At 34.2% G+C, this 19,745-nt stretch overlaps 2 protein-coding genes across 6 annotated transcripts in view; both read right to left on the bottom strand.

The window, feature by feature from the left end:
* LOC107587794 (protein tyrosine phosphatase non-receptor type 6) overlaps positions 1-16,622 on the bottom strand; it is a 23,713-nt gene extending 7,091 nt beyond the window's left edge. Inside the window, exons 1-8 of one of the 5 annotated variants that reach the window (XM_016275719.1) lie at positions 16,518-16,622; positions 14,726-14,881; positions 14,474-14,502; positions 13,499-13,621; positions 11,526-11,720; positions 3,640-3,820; positions 1,784-1,900; positions 1,098-1,223 (exon numbers count right to left, since the gene is read on the bottom strand). In XM_016275719.1, the coding sequence (XP_016131205.1) occupies positions 1,098-1,223; positions 1,784-1,900; positions 3,640-3,820; positions 11,526-11,720; positions 13,499-13,621; positions 14,474-14,481 (750 nt within the window). In that variant the 5' untranslated portion in view covers positions 14,482-14,502; positions 14,726-14,881; positions 16,518-16,622. Of the gene's footprint in view, positions 1-1,097; positions 1,224-1,783; positions 1,901-3,639; positions 3,821-11,525; positions 11,721-13,498; positions 13,633-14,473; positions 14,503-14,725; positions 14,882-15,080; positions 15,174-16,517 lie in introns of those variants that run through there. The other 4 variants (XM_016275716.1, XM_016275717.1, XM_016275718.1 and 1 more) reach the window with 4 other exon arrangements.
* A 1,197-nt stretch (positions 16,623-17,819) lies between these two features.
* LOC107587864 (chromodomain-helicase-DNA-binding protein 4-like) overlaps positions 17,820-19,745 on the bottom strand; it is a 7,971-nt gene continuing 6,045 nt past the window's right edge. The window contains exon 9 of the mRNA XM_016275827.1: positions 17,820-18,918. Coding sequence (XP_016131313.1) covers positions 18,743-18,918 — 176 coding nt within the window. The 3' untranslated portion in view covers positions 17,820-18,742. The remainder of the gene's footprint in view (positions 18,919-19,745) is intronic.

Here is a 19,745-nt window from a genome sequence, read left to right as displayed (position 1 = left end):
CAAATGCAGACATGGTTTTATGTTTACGCGGCACGATGCAATGCAACGTGAAAAAAAGACAGTATGAGTCATTATAATCCGTAATTATGTCCCCACTGGATGCAACTAATGCCTCGTTTATAATGGGTTTTAATGTTTTTATCTCGTCGCTTTGGTCGGACAGGGCATCATCACAGTATGGTGAGGGGCGTAACATTTCCGTCACACGCTTGAGGTATTCGGCCAATCACAACGCACTAGATAGCTGGCCAATCAGAGCACACCTCGTTTTTCAGACCGATGAGCTTTGTAAAAATCAACACATATCAGAAAAGCGGGGCATAGAGGAGAAACAATAATGTACAGTATGTGAAAAATAATGTGTTTTTTGAACCTTAAACCGCATAAACACATTTCATTACACTAAATACTCAAAATAATGTTCTTTTTAGCAACATCATATGACCCCTTTAAGATCTAACTGCCTTGGATGAACAAAGTGGGCTAAAGGCAAAAATGGATTATGCTGAGTGGGAAATACAGCCTCTGTTGTGGCCTAACAGACTACAGGCTACTGTTAGGAGGTGTGAACGTATTAACTCCAGCCCACGAACCCAAAACTACCACACAATCTTTTTTGTGTGGGAATAAATTTTTTTTTTTACTCACTAATCTGCAGAATTTAATTTAATTTAATTTAATTTAATTTAATTTAATTTAATTTAATTTAATTATTTTCTGTTTTTGTAATTGTGGTTTCCTTCTAGGCAAGCCAATACTCATGTTGGTTCAATAATGGTTCAATGTATCATCATTAAAATCTGACAAAAAATGGTATCGTAAATATAATTTGTTTAGCCCAAATCACATTTAAAAAGTTTGTTTTTCAGGCTGGTCCATAGTATAAAACATTTTCTTTTAAATGAAAAGCAGGAATTCCATATTAATATATTTCAATTAATTTTCTTTTGAGTACCATTACTGCAATAATTTAAAAATAGCTATTTTCAAAATAAATCCCACAATGAGTTAATAAAACGTAGCCATGCTTCTAATGGATGAAGAACTTGTGATTCATCTACAGCAGGTGGGGAATAACCTTTAAACATGCCACTCACATCAAACTCTTCCCAGAACCCAGCTTTTATCTTTTTATCGGCCCCGTCCATGTTATCTGAGGTCTGGTCGAGCTGCTTTACTCTGCTCTGAATATCAGCTGCGTTCAACCTTGTGGAGTAATAAGGCTGAGGAAAAGGGTAGACACCAAAACAAATGAAAACAGGAAGAAGAGCAAGACATCAACATAAACAGACATAAAAATGTGTAGGAGACAGACAACACAAAGGAGGAGAGAGACAGACAGAAAGGGCGAAGATTAATCACAACTTTAAAGGTGCTTCCCACAGTTCTTTAAGATGTGCCATTTTGTCACACTAAGTAAAAAACTCAATTTCACAAATATTTTCCAGTCGAATCTCTTTATCTCAGCAGAACAGATGCTCTTAAGTCAAAGCCAACATTTAGCCACTATAAAAGTAATATCAGATCACTATAACAGTCATTTTATTAACAATTCGGTTTTTTTACAACATTTTTAAAGGGTCTTAGATTGAAACACTTTAGCTCAATATCTCAAAATGTATAAGCTAATGTGATCAAACCTAACAGTCAGTTTCCACAGTGCTGCGGTTAGTACCAGAAGCTGATTAGCTGCTAGTGCTTTTGTTGCACATCTTGCTTGACATTTAAGACATCAATTTACGTTGGTATGAAAAAAAAACATCTGATTACAAATGTTCTTTACCTGTTTGAGGAAAACCATTGTCCCAGACAATTCCTCAATACCAGTGCGTTTGAAATGCTCCACAAGGTCTGCCAAAGTGTCAAAAACCTCTTTACCACCTACTGTGTAACGGTCATTCTGAAAATAAACAGGCGTAAGAAATGAAAAGTTAATCAGTCAGTTGGATTCATACACAATGGTAACATGGGGTTCACTGGCACCTTAACTGGATGGCAAAATGGACCTCCAAATAATACTTTATTATTAAAACAGAAACACAAGACTGTGAGAAAGCATATTATACTTTTTGTTTTACTCATAAATGTCACTTCCTTTGAGATTACTGCATTTACTTTTGACCAGGTTTTTTAATTGGATATATCTCATTTTAAATCAGTTCCTCTTAAGTTCACACAAGCCTTGTACATCACATTAACTATGGCTGTGCAGAAAATGTTGAAAATCCTTTTTATGAATAGGTTTGCTTGAAAATGTGCTTATGCTATCCTTATCAAAATTTAATACATAAATGGACACGTGGATTTTACTTTAATAGTACAACCTGTGAGAATGTGCATTAAACTTTAAATAACATCACCAAAATGGCAGCACAAAAGCTTTCTGTCTTTAAATCAGGTTAACAGAAGCTGTCCACCGGTGAGAGCTTTCATTTTCTTAGATAAAATAGGGTTCACATAGGCTGATTTAAAAAGTTTTAGGCCTAAACAGAATTGTTTGGTTATTCCGAGCTGATTAGAACCATCCTCCCAGAACACAGTTTGTTCTGTTAATCTGCTCAGAGGGGAACAACGCAACGACAGGGTTTGTGTGCTTTGAACCTCACTAAAGCACATACGCACGCGCACATACCAGTGGAATAAATAAACAATTGACAGGCAGTGAGTTGACCTGATTTTCCCTTGGTCATAATCATCTACCATTCATCTGAACAGCTCAACAATAGCGCTTATTTAGAGACCAGAGCGGAGCATGACCACCCCCGCTGCCATTTGCACAAACTTGTACACACACACACTCCAGTGGCGTTTTCCAGGTAAGCACAAGCGTGTGAATCAATGTCATACTGTGTGTACCGTATGTATTTAAATGCTTTACTCTGCATATCTTTAAGTATGTCAAACTTGTTTATGTGTATGTATGTCAAACTGTGTGAATGTGTACAAATGTCATACTGTGTGTGTATGTGTATATATGTCAGACTGCAAATATATTATTATTATATTATATTATATTATTAAAATATCCTATTTTGTAACAAATTCATAAAGGGTTGGAACAACTAATGAGTTTTGTGTGAACTGTCCATTTAAATACTGTGTCATTGATCAAGTTGCTAAGATCTACATTATTAACAACTAAATCTATTATTCACTGCAATATTTTAGCATTTTAATGAGCAATTTATGATACATAATATATGATATATAATATGTATGTATACACAATCAGCATGAATCCTACAGTATATATTTTGTGATGACTTTGTATTGATAAGGGACAACACACACAAAAAATGTTTTTAAAAGCTACAAATATATTTACTGAAAAAAATTCAGAACATAGAAAAATACTACAGTTATTTAAAACAAATTAGCCATTTATGTTGTTATAATAGTGTGTAATCAAGTATTGCTCATCTTCAGTTGCATATCCGTTTAATGCCTTTACACAAATGATAATGATTTTTGCATTACTTGAAGGGAAGTGTAACTAAATACTGGACTTGAAACAAGCTTATGAGGTAGAATATTCTATGTTCACACTCAATCCAGATACTTGCTATTAAAATGAAAGCAAACCATTGACCTTGTTTGACTCACAATCATACATGTATGAGCACATGCACGAGCACTTACATTGCACATGACCTTGATATGGGAGACCCTCCTACCAGAACTGGTCAAATCATTGGTCAGCACAGACAGAACAAAGTCTCCTGGTTTGGAGAGCGACTCCCTCACCAGGAACGTCCCGGGCTCATCCCGCTCTCGGAGCAGCTTCTCAGCATTTGGACCTGACAAGTGGCCATGGTACCACCTGAGGATACAAACACAAAGGGGGAAAAAGTAATTCTGAAGTTCATATTACTAGAGGTACTAGATATTACTGTAGATGTTCTCACAATAGAAACCTTTAAATAGTAAAGCATAGCTTATTTATTTGTGAATTGTATTTCCTGCATGATGAGAATAAATTGACATCTCTGACGCAAACAAACCAGTCAAGGTATTTAGAGGATGACAGTGCCTAAAAATAAAAAAAAACGAGCCAAATGCAGCTGCACCACAAACCACTACAGCCATGAACACAAAAACAAGAGGCTGAACATTTATGTCACACTTATACCCCAGCGTGCATATATTTATTAGCAATGCATTTCTGGATCATGATGCAAAAATAAGCCGGTCCTCGTGCTCTTGCATACTAAAATGTGAGTTAACAATTGGGCTCAGTTCTCAATTTCTACATCTTAGCTTCCTGTACTGCGGTCGGAAAATTTTCTGATGACAAGATTTCTTGACTCGAGACTTTGGTGTATTTTTAGCTTGTCCTTCTTCTCTCTTCTCTTGAGAAAAAAAAGGCTTGCTAAATCGCCCTTCTGGGGGTTCTTCCATGATTGCTCTTTGACAATTACAACCGGTGAATTATAATTTTGCTGCTTCTGAATAATAATAAAATTATTAAAAATATAAATAAAAAAGAAATAATTACGTAGTTTACTGTTATATTCTTACATAAACATTTATGAAAACAAATACAACTTTAACACTAATCAAATTAAAGAAATTGCTATAATGTCAATGTCAATTTTATTTATATATCACTATTAAACACAACCAAAGTTGACCAGTGTTCTGCAAAAACAAGATCAATAGAAACTGGCACACTGCAAAACATTCTAAAAAAATTAATAAAGCGATACAATAACATCACTAAAATACAGTGCGATGATGCTTCATCACTGGTTTTATGCCAAGTCAAAAAGATAGGTTTTTAGCTTGGACTTAAAACACAAAGAAGGAGCAGATCTAATAAAAATGGGCAAGTTATTCCAGAGTCTGGGGGCATTTATAATAGTGCAATTTATATTTTTCGTTGACTAAATCTTGTTAATGCGATTCTGGCAACACTTTGTAATAACTTTCATTAATAAATCATTAACAAACATTATGTAATGCTTAACGGATCTTATATATTCACATATCTAGAAACGTGAAATAATGTGCTTGTTAATGTTTACTAATAAATGTATTAAACATTACCTAATAATTAACATTTCATGTCAATTAAAATACTTACAAATGTCATTAAACTTCTAATTCATATGATTATGTACATCTTGAAAATCTACAAATGATTTTAACAGATGTTACACAATGATTGAAGCTTTTGTTAATGCACAACACTTTTGCTGCTGTTGATGTGTGATACGGGTACGGTTAGGGACAGGTTTGGTGTATGGGTTGGTTTAAGGGGTGGGTAAGGGCTCAACAGTGTACAGGGGTCAATTTGATTACTATAAGGGAACACGATTCAAGCTGTTTATATTGCATTGTTTTGATAAATGATAAATTAAGTGTTTTCTTGAATCCATCCCCACCCCCCCCACCCCTGTTGATGTATGATTCAAGGAATATTCGGTTTAACGATTCACAATAACATACTAATATAAGTGTTGAGGCAATAAAAACATGTTTTGCACCCAAATTACAATGTGTGTATTATCTTTACCAAACATTAAGCTAAACTTAACTAACCACCCTTTACACAAACTTTGTTACAGTAGCTAAAAGTCCAGTGCCAGTAAAGATACTAAAAAATTAGTAAATGTGTATAAACATTCACAAATGTAGTTTTTGAAAAGTGATTTCTGTTAAATACAGTATCTCCTTTTGAATTGGACTTTGAGCTTTGTAACTTTGCAGATCTTTTTTATGCTCAAACAGCAACATTACAGACTAACTAAAGTTGAAAAAGTGAAAAAGCATAATAGCACCCCTTTAAGAATCGCGGTAACATTTTATTATAACTTTCATTAATAAATCATTAACAAACATTACATAATGTTTAACTAATCATTACTTAATATATATTCACATATGTAACCCTGGACCACAAAACCAGTCTTAAGTCGCTTGGGTATATTTGTAGCAATAGCCAAAAAAACATTGTATGTGTCAAAATGATCAATTTTTTTGTTATGCCAAAAATCATTAGGATATTAAGTAAAGATTATGTTCCATGAAGATATTTTGTAAATTTCCAACCGTAAATATATCAAAACTTAATCAAAATGATTGCTCATGAAGGTACTAATGATTAGTAAATGTTTATAAACATTTACAATTGATGAATAGTTTCCACTTTAGATTGGGTACAGCAAAAACTTTAACAAATAATTAATAAATGATTTAAGATGTGCAAATAATAGAAGTCTACACATCAAACAAAGACCAAATATATTACCTTTACAGACTGTGATTATGAGTTAATGAATATATTAACGCGAATAGTTTGTGAAGTGCTTAAAATTAATAATTAAGCTATATTTTCACAACATTTGTAAATGTAAAAACGAGCATTAGCTAATATGTGAACTGAAGTTTAATGACACTTGTAAGCATTCAACAGTACATTAACAAATACATTTGTTATCATTCTGTAATTTCTGGTAAAATCATTTGTAGATTTTTAAAACGCATTGAATGTTTAATGACATTTGTAACCATTAACTAATGATCCATTAAGCATTATATAATGTTTCTTAATGATTTATAAATATGAAGCTTTTAATCACTGTAAACCATCTGTCAAAATCATTTGAAGATTTAAAAAAAAAAAGCATGATCGTATGAATTGAAAGTTTAATGACATTTGTAAGCATTTCAATTTATATTAAATAATGATCTGTTAATCAGTTGGTAATGTTTAATAAGTTCATTAGACAACATTAACAAGCACATTATCTCATATTTCTATATATGTGACCCTGGACCACAAAACCAATCATAAGGGACAATTTCTCAAAATTTCATCATCTGAAAGCTGAATAAATACGATTTCCATTGATGTATTTGTTTGTTAGGATAGGGCAAAATTTGGCTGAGATACAACTATTTGAAAATCTGGAATCTGAGGGTGCAAAAAAAAATCGAAATATTGAGAAAATCACCTTTAAAGTTGTCCAAATGAAGTTCTTAGCAATGCGTATTGCTAATCAAAAATTACGTTTTGATATATTTATGGTAGGAAATTTACAAAATATCTTCATGGAACATAATCTTTACTTAATATCCTAATGATTTTGGCATACATTTTTTTTTTTATCATTTTGACACATACAATGTTTTTTTGGCTATTGCTACAAATATACCCCAGCGACTTAAGACTGGTTTTGTGGTCCAGGGTTACATATGTGAATATATATTAAGTAATGATTAGTTAAACATTATGTAATGTTTGTTAATGATTTATTAATGAAAGTTATAATAAAATGTTACCGCGATTCTTAAAGGGGTGCTATTATGCTTTTTCACTTTTTCAACTTTAGTCTGTAATGTTGCTGTTTGAGCATAAAAAAGATCTGCAAAGTTACAAAGCTCAAAGTCCAATTTAAAAGGAGATATTTTATTTAACAGAAATCACTTTTCAAAAACTACAACGAACGACTCGTTTGGACTACAACGCATATTTTCCGGGATTTGTGATATCACAAATACCGACGAATGGGACGAGACCTGGTTGAGCTGCACTAGAGAAGGCAACGAGTGTTATCACTATGTCGGAGACACGCTAGCATAGCAGGTGGCTATGGTAAGGGACATGACATTTCGCAACCAGGCGCCGAGTGCTGCCAATCACAACACACACTGGCCCAGCTAACCAATCACAGCACATTTCGTATTTCAGAAGGCGGGCCTTTATTTGATACAGGAACTATTCGAGCCGTTCATGCCAGACTGGGGAGAGAGGAGTTGTAATAATTGTTGTTTTTCGAAAAACCTAGTATGAGAGCCTGTTCTAGTACACTCCCAAAACAAAATCAAGACTTTGTAAAAGAGCATAATAGGACCCCTTTAAGTTCTCTGTCTTTACTAAACATATCTAAATGACCAAAGGTTAAGCATATGTGACTGGCACATGTTTCAGCTGGACAACTCTTATTATTAAGACACCATGTCATGCAATCAGATGTCTTTGTGTTTCAAATCATCAGGAATATTATCAGTGCGTCTTGATCGTTTTAGGCCTCCATAAAGGGATCTTGATCTTTGCTCTTTTATGTTTTCAGTTTTAGATTGGACTTGTGTTCAAAGGTTCTGGAACTAAACATGTATTATTTTATATGAGTGTCAAATGTATATACATTACACTATATGTCATTGCAAATTCTCTATTAAGTTATCATAACTTGCATGCTAGACTTGAGAACATAATTTTCTTTCAGCATAGAAACTCTTGTGTGTGAAATGACATCAAGTCACTTCTTATTAATATTAATTTATATAAGAGACGCTCATCCTAACTAAGAAACAGTGCTGCTATATATACAGTACAGTACCGTCTTCTCATTTCCTCTGTGAACTTATATTTAAGTTACTTTAAGTGTAAGCATTTACTTTTTCAATGAAAGTCAGTCAGAGTTTTTTTGGACCCCAGTGACTTTTACAGTACGGGCAAAAACATTTCTGAAAACATATTTTGTGTTATGCAGAAGAAAGTAAGTCATACAGGTTTGGACCGATATTATGGAGAGTAAATTATGACTTTTTTGGGGGGGGGGTTTTTAGAGACATTAAATTTCTCATTTAATATCTCTAATTTCTAGAAAACACAAGAAATAATGATCTAGAAAGTTTTATGGTGTTAAAAAACACTTCGGGCAGCTGGTAACACAAACATAGTAAACCACTGTAACACTTTTATGGGACAAAAATATAGAAAAGTGTCACACTGAGTTCGGCTATGACCTCAGTTTGCATACATTAGGTTTTCTGTCCGTTAAACAACACCCATCAAGCAGCTCATCATGAGCATGACCAAAAAAAGAGAAAGAGATAGACAACATTTAATATCTCTAATTTCTAGAAAACACAAGAAATAATGATCTAGAAAGTTTTATGGTGTTAAAAAACACTTTTCGGGCAGCTGGTAACACAAACATAGTAAACCACTGTAACACTTTTATGGGACAAAAATATAGAAAAGTGTCACACTGAGTTCGGCTATGACCTCAGTTTGCGTACATTAGGTTTTCTGTCCGTTAAACAACACCCATCAAGCAGCTCATCATGAGACAGAAGGGTGGGGGACAAAGAGCTAAGAGAGCAGGGGAGAGTTGAAGGAAGGCCTTAATGGGTCTGGTCACTGTTTGCAAATGTGTCAAAACTAAAGTTTCCAACCGCAGTTGAGAAGAGGAAGTCAGACACAAGGCAGAGGGAGGGGTGGAGTGTGTCTGCAATTCAAGGTGCATCAAAATGAAATAAAGTGCTTAAAGAAAAATCAGTGACCAAGATGGTGAAGAATTGGGATCCAAAAGGCCACACTGAAATCTGGGATTTAAAATCTTAATTAAACCAGAAAATAAACAGGAAAACTTAACAACACACCAAACATTTTGGCATAAAATGAATAAGACGTTTTCAAGAATTCGCACCATTTCTAAGTCACTAATCAAATATGCAAATTTGTGACATTAATCTTGTGATCTGCTGTTGCTTCTATTGATCACTGTGGTCATGATCATCAGGTTTTACACAAATTTGTGGAACTCAGGCAACTTGACTAAAAGACACAAACCAAATATTAAAATCTACTGAAATTAAATTCAACATTTTTCAAAAAAATGTTATGCATATAATATAATATAATATAATATACATTTGTAATTTAAAAGAGTAATTACATGAAAAAATGCAAAACAGACATTATTACTAGCAGTTTCAGATGTTTGCACTTTATAATTATTAAAATCTAAAAATGACTACATACTTTATATAATTATTATGAATTATAATAAATATAAAAATTCACTTTAACTTACAGTGCATTATTCGTTAGATTATTAATCATTAATCAGTTTAACTGCATTTTTTAGACAGTTTTAATTTTAGTGAAATGTCATCTTTTTTGTAGCATTACATAAATAACTACATAATAACATAACTACAAAAATAAATCTGAAATATATGTATCACCTATATGTGTAAGTTTTTACATTCGCACCATAGAGACACTGTGTGCAGACAAAGAAGGGAAACTGACAGAGGAAAAAATAAACTAATATTAAGTCCGCAATATCTGTGTATATTATTACAGCCAGCATTAACTCTCCTACACGCAAGTATGGTTAACTGAAGCAATGTGTATCTTGCCTTAGTCATGTTGAAAAGCTTGTGATTAGCAATGCTGATCCAGGATTGTGTGTCTGTGATCCATATAAACAGGGGAAATTGATACTGTGTAAAGTTCTCCAATTGTCTGGTCAAATGCAAATCGTATGCAGAATCCGATGCAGACGGATTTAAGTGCCTGCTAATGTTCATTTGGTGTAATGATAAAGCAAAGAGACCATCTTAAATGATGTATACTTGCTGATCGCATTAAACATGAACCTGTTGCTGTTTGGTGATTTTATTCTTAGTTTGATAAGATTAACTTTAGTGGTGGAAGGAAATTTGTATCAAGTTTTGTTCCTTGGTTTCTGACGTAATTGAAAGTAGAATGTGGAAGAATTCCAACGTGTGATAATGGCTGATCTAACTAAATGCTTTTATCAAATCAATGCACCAACAGCAGGGACGGAAAGTCCTCTGAGGTGACATTTTGTCTTAGAGCACAAGTTTACAGTGGCAGTATTACAGTATAACAACAACCTTTTCTATTCATTTGCCATTAACATTTTGGCATAGTGACCAGTGTTGGGAAAGCTACCTGAAATACTAATGTCATACTATTTTATCTTTGTTATTATTTACAAGCTAACACAAAGATCAAGATTCAATGTCATTAACTTGTTTTTGTTTTGATTTGGTTTTTGTTTGTTTGTAGCTTAGCTACACTATGAGCTATTATTATACTAGCCACACCAGCTATAACAAAAACTAATTAAAGTACACTGAAGCCCTGTAATTAACCCCTTTTTGTTAACTTGTACTGTAGCTAGAGTAGCATTTATCTGCCAGAAAGAAAAAAGAAGTTCAGGCTATCAGTTTAAATAGCAGTATTTGAACAGAAACATTTACATAAAATACCACAACTACAACACTCCCAAACACTCTCCAAAAGGGCAAAGCAGCAAAACTTCCTTTACCGATAAGCTATCAACACTATATATTAGGTCAAATAAATGTAAATTCCTAGTTTTATGAGGCAAATTACTTTCCATGTCCAGAAAATTGTGGCTGTTTACATGGACTCGTTGATTGGTATATGGTGTTGCAAAAGCAAACAGAGTAGGAATGGAATAGTTCCATACGCAATCTATGCAAACATCATAATCAGAATATTTGACATGATTAAGAAAGTGCATAGACAAGGTTAGTACAGATGGAACTCTTCCTAAAAACCTGTTCTGTAATAATGTCACAGAAACCTTTGAAATATGGTTTATAAGAGTCTCAGAAACAATTTAGATCAAACCAAAGTCAAATAAAACTGCTTGTATTAGCGATTTCGTTCAGCTAATTTTGTAAATACACCCGAACATCTTCATGATGAAGGGTCAAATATGATGGCTTACCTCTCAGTGGTGGGATCAGAACAGTTTAAAGGGTATTTGAGCTCAATAACGGTCCCATCTTTATCCTGTAGAGTTCCATGATCTCCAGTGTAGTATTCCACCAACTCGGCCAACGTCGCAAACTTCTCCCCGCCGTACAGGTCATAATAATCACCCGTGTTCTGAATCCTAATGTGTGTGATTATGTCTCCCACTCTGAGAGACAGAGGAAGAGAAGGAAAGAAGACTGGTGATGCATCACGCTCAGAAAAATTTAATTCTTTATATTTATTGATAGAACATGGCATCTCAAAATAATGAATCGAGGTCCCCAAACATAAACTGGTTTAAACAGGACATAATGTCACAGGAAATGGAGTAATAGTAACTTCACAAAGTGTGTAGAAACTTTACGTGAGTATGAAGTAATTACTTGACCTGAAATTTTTTCACAAACGATAGCAGTAATATTTTCCATCATAGATATTGATTACTCATATTCATCGTGTTTTCTCAGGCTAGCAGTTTTATAATATTCCAATCAATTAAAGCCTTCAAAGCTTGTACATAAAACCTAAAAAATTATAAATGGAATCATTTTACACTAAATTAGAATGTTAGTAACAGTTGATTTAAATTTTTGTTGTTAATGTTGTGATTTACCCCTAAATAAAGGTTTACTAAACTACAAATGTGGTTAAATGAAGATGGTGACGATGGTGACGTAAAACCATTCAACCACAATTGATTTGCAAATATACATAAAACCTAAAAAATTATAAATGGAATCATTTTACACTAAATTAGAATGTTAGTAACAGTTGATTTCAATTTTTGTTGTTAATGTTGTGATTTACCCCTAAATAAAGGTTTACTAAACTACAAATGTGGTTAAATGAAGATGGTGACGTAAAACCATTCAACCACAATTGATTTGCAAATATCAAAACTGATAAAGTATGATTAGTTTCTAGGCTACACGCAGAAAATATATCATTGTTATAATTATGAACTGCAATTCAGTATAATGGTCAGAATCGTACAGCACTACATGTGCCAATTTTGAGTTGTTGACACTGATCTTTGCCCTTTAAAAAATGAACTGACATTACACTGGCATTTAGTAACATCCACTTTGTTGCGTGACACCATCCAAGTCACACATTGCATACAATCATACAATCAGCGTATTAATGTTTTCCATTATTAAGCGAACACTTTTTATATTACAAAGATCAGAGAGAAATAAAGACATTGTATGTCTGGAGCATGTTTGAAAGTCTATATGTATCTATATGTAACAAGCAAATTAGGTTTTATAGTCCATGGATATAATAAAAACACATATAGATAAATTTATGAATTACTGCACTGTTTTGTGAAGTGAAATGAACTGTTGATGACAGTTGCATGGCAGACAATGAGTAAAAGAAAAAAGAAAAGAAAAACAAAAAACCTTTGCAAGAAAACTTATGTCCATTAATATTTTTAAAGGTCAGAAAACCACGACCCATGAAAAGCTTCTGAAAAGAACAAGACAAAAAGCGCTGCATATTCTATAAATACAGAACCAAATTATCACTACATATAATGAAATGTTTATTCCCACACTGTGCGCAATGTCTGTCTAGTGAAAAAAACTGCTTGCCATCTATTCCAAAAAAAGCAATAATTGGTTTGGAGGGAAGTATATAAATGTTTCTTAACACGCTTGTGTTTCTTTACAACTAAACACAGTCAGACACATTAGAGTAAGAAAAACAAAAGCTCAAACCAATCAAATACAGAAACGTTCAGTAAATAAAGAATTGTTTTGGTTTTAGCCAAAACAGAAAGGCTTCCTTTTCACTAAAGCAGAAAGTAACAGAAAGCTATGAAGGCTATCTATCCCCCAATCTGACCTCAGCTTATCCTCAGAACCAAATTTTCTCTAAATGACATAAAAAGTGGCTAAAGATAGATATACTTATTGTATCAAACCAAAAGTGCTGTACCTAACAGACAGGGAGAAATCGCCCACATTCTTCTTGCTGGGTCGGGCCAGGAAGCTGCCATGGACACCTCGTCTCTTCAAAACGGACTCTGCGTCTATTCCAGACAGATCTCTGTGGAACCACCTTTTCAACATGTAAATGAGCATATGTTAGAGTCAGACATGCTAGAGATGATAATATGAAATTTTACATGAAGGGTTTGACATTAATGGTACAACATACTGTATGTGGATGACTTAACTGCACACAAGCCAAATATTTTACAAAAAGAAGTTTAGTAGGTTTTAAATGATAAAAAAACAATATGTTGTTCAAAAAAGACAAAATATTTGGACACTTTGTGGCAGTGTAGTGCAATATTAGTGTAAAATATGCATAGTTCATGTGCTAAACTACATCTGTGGTTAGAACACCTGTCTGAACTCGAGAAGAACTGACATAAAATGTTGTTGAAATGATTTTAAATTTCATTATCAAATGCAACTTCATGGTACTTTATAGGTACACACACACACACACACACACATATATATGAGTTCCTAGAGTATTTGGACACTTTTATAAATGCGCAAATATAATGTAATAATAATAACGAATTTATGTAATGCAATTATATATGCATATATATATATACATACATATATATATATATATATATATATGCACAAATATAATTGCATACATTCATATATATATATAAAATGGTATGGTGAAGCACATGTAACAAGAAGAAACAAACTCTACCAAGGCCTACCAAACCACCAAGTGCATTTGCAGAAATGCACATACACGTGCAGCCAGACATGCATCAGCATATAAATACACCTTGCACATTGCAGTTATGAACAAAAAAAAGATGCCTTTTTACAAACACTTTTCAAGAACCACAGATTCACATATAGCAAAACTGAAAAGGGGAAGATGAGGAGTTGAACAAGATTGGAACAAGAGTGCAAAAAGTCTGTCTCAACTTACCGGACCATCTTCCTTTTTCAAATGTTCCTCTTCCAGTCATAAGGAAAAAGAATTGAATGCACATTAATATTGTATTAGATATGATACGGGCATACACAATAATCCAGAGCAGTAAAGTAGACTTCTTCTCTTCGTGTCATACGTCAGCACTCATCCTTTACTTTTCCATTTGCTTCCCTCTTTCTATAAGCAGTGCAGTGATATCCCATTACACAACCAACCACAACCATCATTTGTCTAGCGACTTCATACCTGTCCTCTTTGCTTCTCCTCTCTCTCGAAATGTAAACAGTTTTCGGTGCTTTGAAGAGCAGGTTGTCCTGACAGTGTATATATAAGCCTGTCGTATGTCCCTCCCTCTCTCACTCTCTCATGCACTGTTGCAAACTTCTTCCTTCCTTTTTGTGGCTTTTTTATAGAACAGTGAAAGCAAACAAGAGAGGTAGAGAAAGATACAGAGATGTCAGGTTAATTTCTGTTCTTTTTGTCAAAAACTAATTATCAGACATTATGAGACAAACATCCAGCTCACCATGTGAAACTACAAGAGTCAAATTGAGGAACTACATGTAGTGCAAAACAACAATGACAAGGAAATGCAAATTACCCTCTCTTACTGCTTCTTCTCTCCAATGGCTTTCTGAATTTATTTAATCTTTCTTTTGCTCCCTGACTTTCTTCTTTTATGCCTTTTTCCTTGCAGACTGATTTTACAGGCCGGATGTCATCAAGGCTGACAGTTAAAGTCCATTTGTTTAGTTGTACATTGCACTTCCTTGTTTCCAGACCTTCCCCTCTCACTCACTCACTCACTCACTCACACACACATAAATAAACACATGAGGAAGCTCAGCAACCTGACATATATGTTTTGTGTTGTTAATTGCATAATTTACATTATTTTTGACTACATCAAAATGGGCTAAGGTACATATGTAAAAGAATAACTACCATAATGCACCACAAGGCCAGCATTGTATTCTAAAAAAAAAAAGGTTTTAGTACTATTTAGTAGTTATTTAACTATAATAACCCTGCTACACACTAACTTTCAAAGAATTGGGATCATGACATTCTTTAATGTCTTTAACGTTGACTTTTGGTCAATGTAATGCATCTTTGCTGAATAAAAGTATGAATTTCTTACTGACCCAAATAAATAAATGGTTAAAACCTTCACCTGACACAATTTAACATACTTTAAGCTAATACGTGATCCAAAAAGGGGGAGAATTTTTTGCTTTGCAAATGTCACCCTCTAGCCTCTAGGTCACAACTGTAATATTTGAATACATGTAAAGTCCAGGATCAAATTTCATGATACCACATAACAAAATGTTTTTCAAAAGCTTCTCTAAGTGACTCTTTCTGAAGTTACCAGAAACATAGAACCATATTTAGATAGAGAGATAAAAAATATATATATTTAATAGTACCTGCAGTGGTGAAGGTGTGTTTAGTAAGGAAGTTAAAGATCAAATATCCTAAACCCTAAACACACATTTCTAGAAACACCTTGCAATTTGACAGGTGATCAAAATTGTGAATCTTTTTTTTTTAAATACTGTATACATAAATATATATATAAGCTCTATGAATCTGAAAGTAATTTGTAAATCTTAACTAGCTCAATGACATTTTAATTTAATCAGAATTTTAACTCAAACCCTTGAAACCACATTTTAAGGGACCAGCAAAAAGAGGTTACTGGTGAGGGTGAGCTAGATAACACAGTTGATTACAGAGTCTGGGCTGGATGTGGTTGGTTGGATTATGATTTGGAGCAGAGAGTAAGACAGCACTACAGAGCAGAAGAAAAGCGGTCTTGAATCTGATCCTGGCAGTGACAGGAATCCCATGAATATATGAGGGCAAAGAGAAGTTTCAACCAGCAGCCTGAATCCAGAATGTTGGAGCATCTTCTAAAAAATGCTAATATATTTATAAAAATAATTCAACCTTCTCAATTTAATCTACACTGACAAAGAAGTAACAAAAAGTACCATGGTAAAGCCATATAAGGAGGTAAAGCCAAGTCCCTTACCCACATTACATGCTTTTGTCCTCTTCTCTTCAATACGTTGTTGCACGCGCGCACACACACACACACACACAGGATCTATCCGATGTCCAGTTCTGCCCTTGAGTGGAACAGATCAAACATTGTATATGTACCATGCAGATTGATCTAACGACATGCAAAGTGAAGGTTTAACTAACTAGACATGCAAGTCTTCTCTGCCCAAAGCATTTGCTCTGATAAGTTATCTGCCTCCACCCACCCATTTTCGTTAATTGTCATAATTTCCCCATCCTGTTCTTTTGTATTTTTTTAAATCATTTATTAACTCACTTGAATTATACTATTTTTCCCAATCTGATTCAGATTCAGAAATACCCTCCACTTTCATACAAAGTTCTGTGTTGTTGGATCTATCCGATGTCCAGTTCTGCCCTTGAGTGGAACAGATCAAACATTGTATATGTACCATGCAGATTGATCTAACGACATGCAAAGTGAAGGTTTAACTAACTAGACATGCAAGTCTTCTCTGCCCAAAGCATTTGCTCTGATAAGTTATCTGCCTCCACCCACCCATTTTCGTTAATTGTCATAATTTCCCCATCCTGTTCTTTTGTATTTTTTTAAATAATTTATTAACTCACTTGAATTATACTATTTTTCCCAATCTGATTCAGATTCAGAAATACCCTCCACTTTCATACAAAGTTCTGTGTTGTCTGTATGTCTTACATACTGGCCAGTAGGGGAGACTAAATGTTTGCTACTTACGTACTGTATATACGAATCACTCTGCAGAACACATTTGAATACCCAAATGGAATCCATGAATTGATTTTAGGGGATCAAAAACGAACTAAAACAAGGTAAAAATGTGTTAAAAAGGTGCATAATCACAAGAAAAAAATATATAAAATGTAGCTACAAATTTAAAGAAAATTTAGCTAAAATATGCAATAAATTAACAAAGAAATGTATAGAGATAATGGTTTTCCTGAACATATATTAAGTCTAGTTCCAGAAGAACCACCATCAAATATAATTCAACAATATATAACATTTATATATAAACTTATATACACCCAAATAAAGAGACAAAACGCTGCAAGCTTTGTTACCTTTTTATTGCAGGTTTAAAAAAACAAAACAAAAACATAAGACATAACAACAATAACAGGGTAACAACCATAATTACAAAGTGAGATATTCAGACCCACTGAAAATGTAAAATTAGAGGTTAAATTAACAGCTGCGTTTTTTCACCTGTGCTAGGGAGATTTTGTCTTCTCTTGTAGGAAAAAGAAACGGGGATTTATTCTCTAGTTACATTACACACAAGCCAATCAGGAGAGAGAAAGTGGAATAAATGTGGATTCTTAAAGCAGCAGTTCTCATAATGAAAAAAAAAATCTTGATTATTATATATAGATATTTCATCTAAATGTCCTTATAAGAGTTGTGACCCTGTCCCAATTGCATTTGTGAAGACCATAGTGCGTCTCATTTGACATTTTAGATTTCAGAAGAGTGCTTAAGTGTGTTTTAGAAGGGTAATTCTGCAGAGCTTGCATCAGTGGATTATTACCTGACAGTCTATCTGGCATTATGTCACCAAACGTGGACTCAGAGAAGTACGTGGGCATTTGGGACAGGGACTGTTTACACATCAGCATAAACCTTTCTCAAGTTGGAAACCACATGATGTTTCAGGGTTCAAACAGGCATTTAAAATTGAAGCATAATTGTGGAAACGCACAAAAACAGTGATTCAACTAGTGTGAATTACGCCATAAAACACACCTGAGGAGGAAAGAGTCCCCACTGCAAAGATCCATTCCACGCAAGGCAAAAATCCACACCAGCTCTTCAACCTTGCCCTGCATTGCCTATAACAGTGCAGAGGAGGTGACCTGGAAAACCTGAACTGGATTTACACTGGAGAACGATTTGGGTGCTGTGTATTCTAACATACGTATGCATCTCTCTGGTCAGTAGGTGTGTGTTCACAGGATTTTTAAATGGAGGAGGTTGGAATGCCTCTAAATTGAGCTTTACAAGAAATATTAGGGAACCACAGTGTGTTAAGCTAGAAACCGCTCCACTCTTCTTCTGTCCAAACTAGTGCAGGCAGCTGGAACTTATTTATATATCTGATCACCTGACCCAGGTGCATGTTTGTATGTGTGTAAGATGATTCCTCATCGTGACTTATGGGAGGTGCGAGTGAAAACTTCTTCCAGGGGTCATCAGCGTGGCGCCTGCGTCTGTGTGACCTCCGATCCACGGCTGGCCAACCGGCTAAGGATGCTTCTTTCTGACATCTGCAGCCGCACAGCGACGGGCGGAATCCGAGCGATGGTTGCCGGGAGCCGGGTGACATCTGCCTTCATGTCGCTGAGTAGCTCCTCCAGTTGTTTGAGAACTGACAGAATGATAGGCAGTAGGACAGATTTATTTATTTGAACATTTTAAGTAAATTAATTCATTTTTGCCTTTAAACAACATTACTGCAGCTACAGGATGCAATAAGCAAGCCAAATGTGGTAAAACTAGGCTGAGATACTAAGTGTGAAGTTTTGTGGCTTTGAGCAGTGCTGTGCTGGAAACACTGTTCTGAACTGTTTAGAAGCTTTGGGGCATTTTACTTTCATATTTGTGTGATGATTTTATGGTGCTACATTCAATTTTTTTAAAAACATTTATTTTATAGTATTATGCAATTATAGTTCTGTAAATAAACACAAAACGTACATAAATCACTACGTACAAATCCATTAGGCCTCTGTAACTACTGTAACATGTGTTGTCAAATCTAGCCTAGTCAATGCAAAAACACTACATTCAGACTTTAGCATTTACCTCTGGTTGTTTAACAACAATTAAGAAAATATAATGTTGATGTGTCACGAGGCAGACACCACAGTGACCTTTTTTTTTTTTCTGCGAGTAACGGTCATTTCCAGATTACAATAAGTTCAACGAAAAAGCAAAATGGAATTTGATTGCTTGATATCCATTGTTCAATTTTTTATTTGAATTGTTTTTGGTTTTATACTGAAAAATGAATGAATGATACCCGGATTATTTGCATTCAAATTTAGTTAAAGGGGTGGTTGACTGGTTTTTTAATAGGCTTGATTGCGTTTATGGGGTGCAGTCTAACATGTGTTAATGCTTTGTTTGTTAAAAAACGCATTATTTTTCACATCATTTATTTATTCCACACCTCTCTGTCCCTTCTCCTCTGAA

The sequence above is a fragment of the Sinocyclocheilus grahami genome, unplaced genomic scaffold, assembly GCF_001515645.1.
Source record: "Sinocyclocheilus grahami isolate Dianchi unplaced genomic scaffold, SAMN03320097.WGS_v1.1 scaffold96.1, whole genome shotgun sequence".
NCBI lineage: Eukaryota > Metazoa > Chordata > Actinopteri > Cypriniformes > Cyprinidae > Sinocyclocheilus > Sinocyclocheilus grahami.
This window is presented reverse-complemented; position numbering and strand designations above follow the sequence as displayed.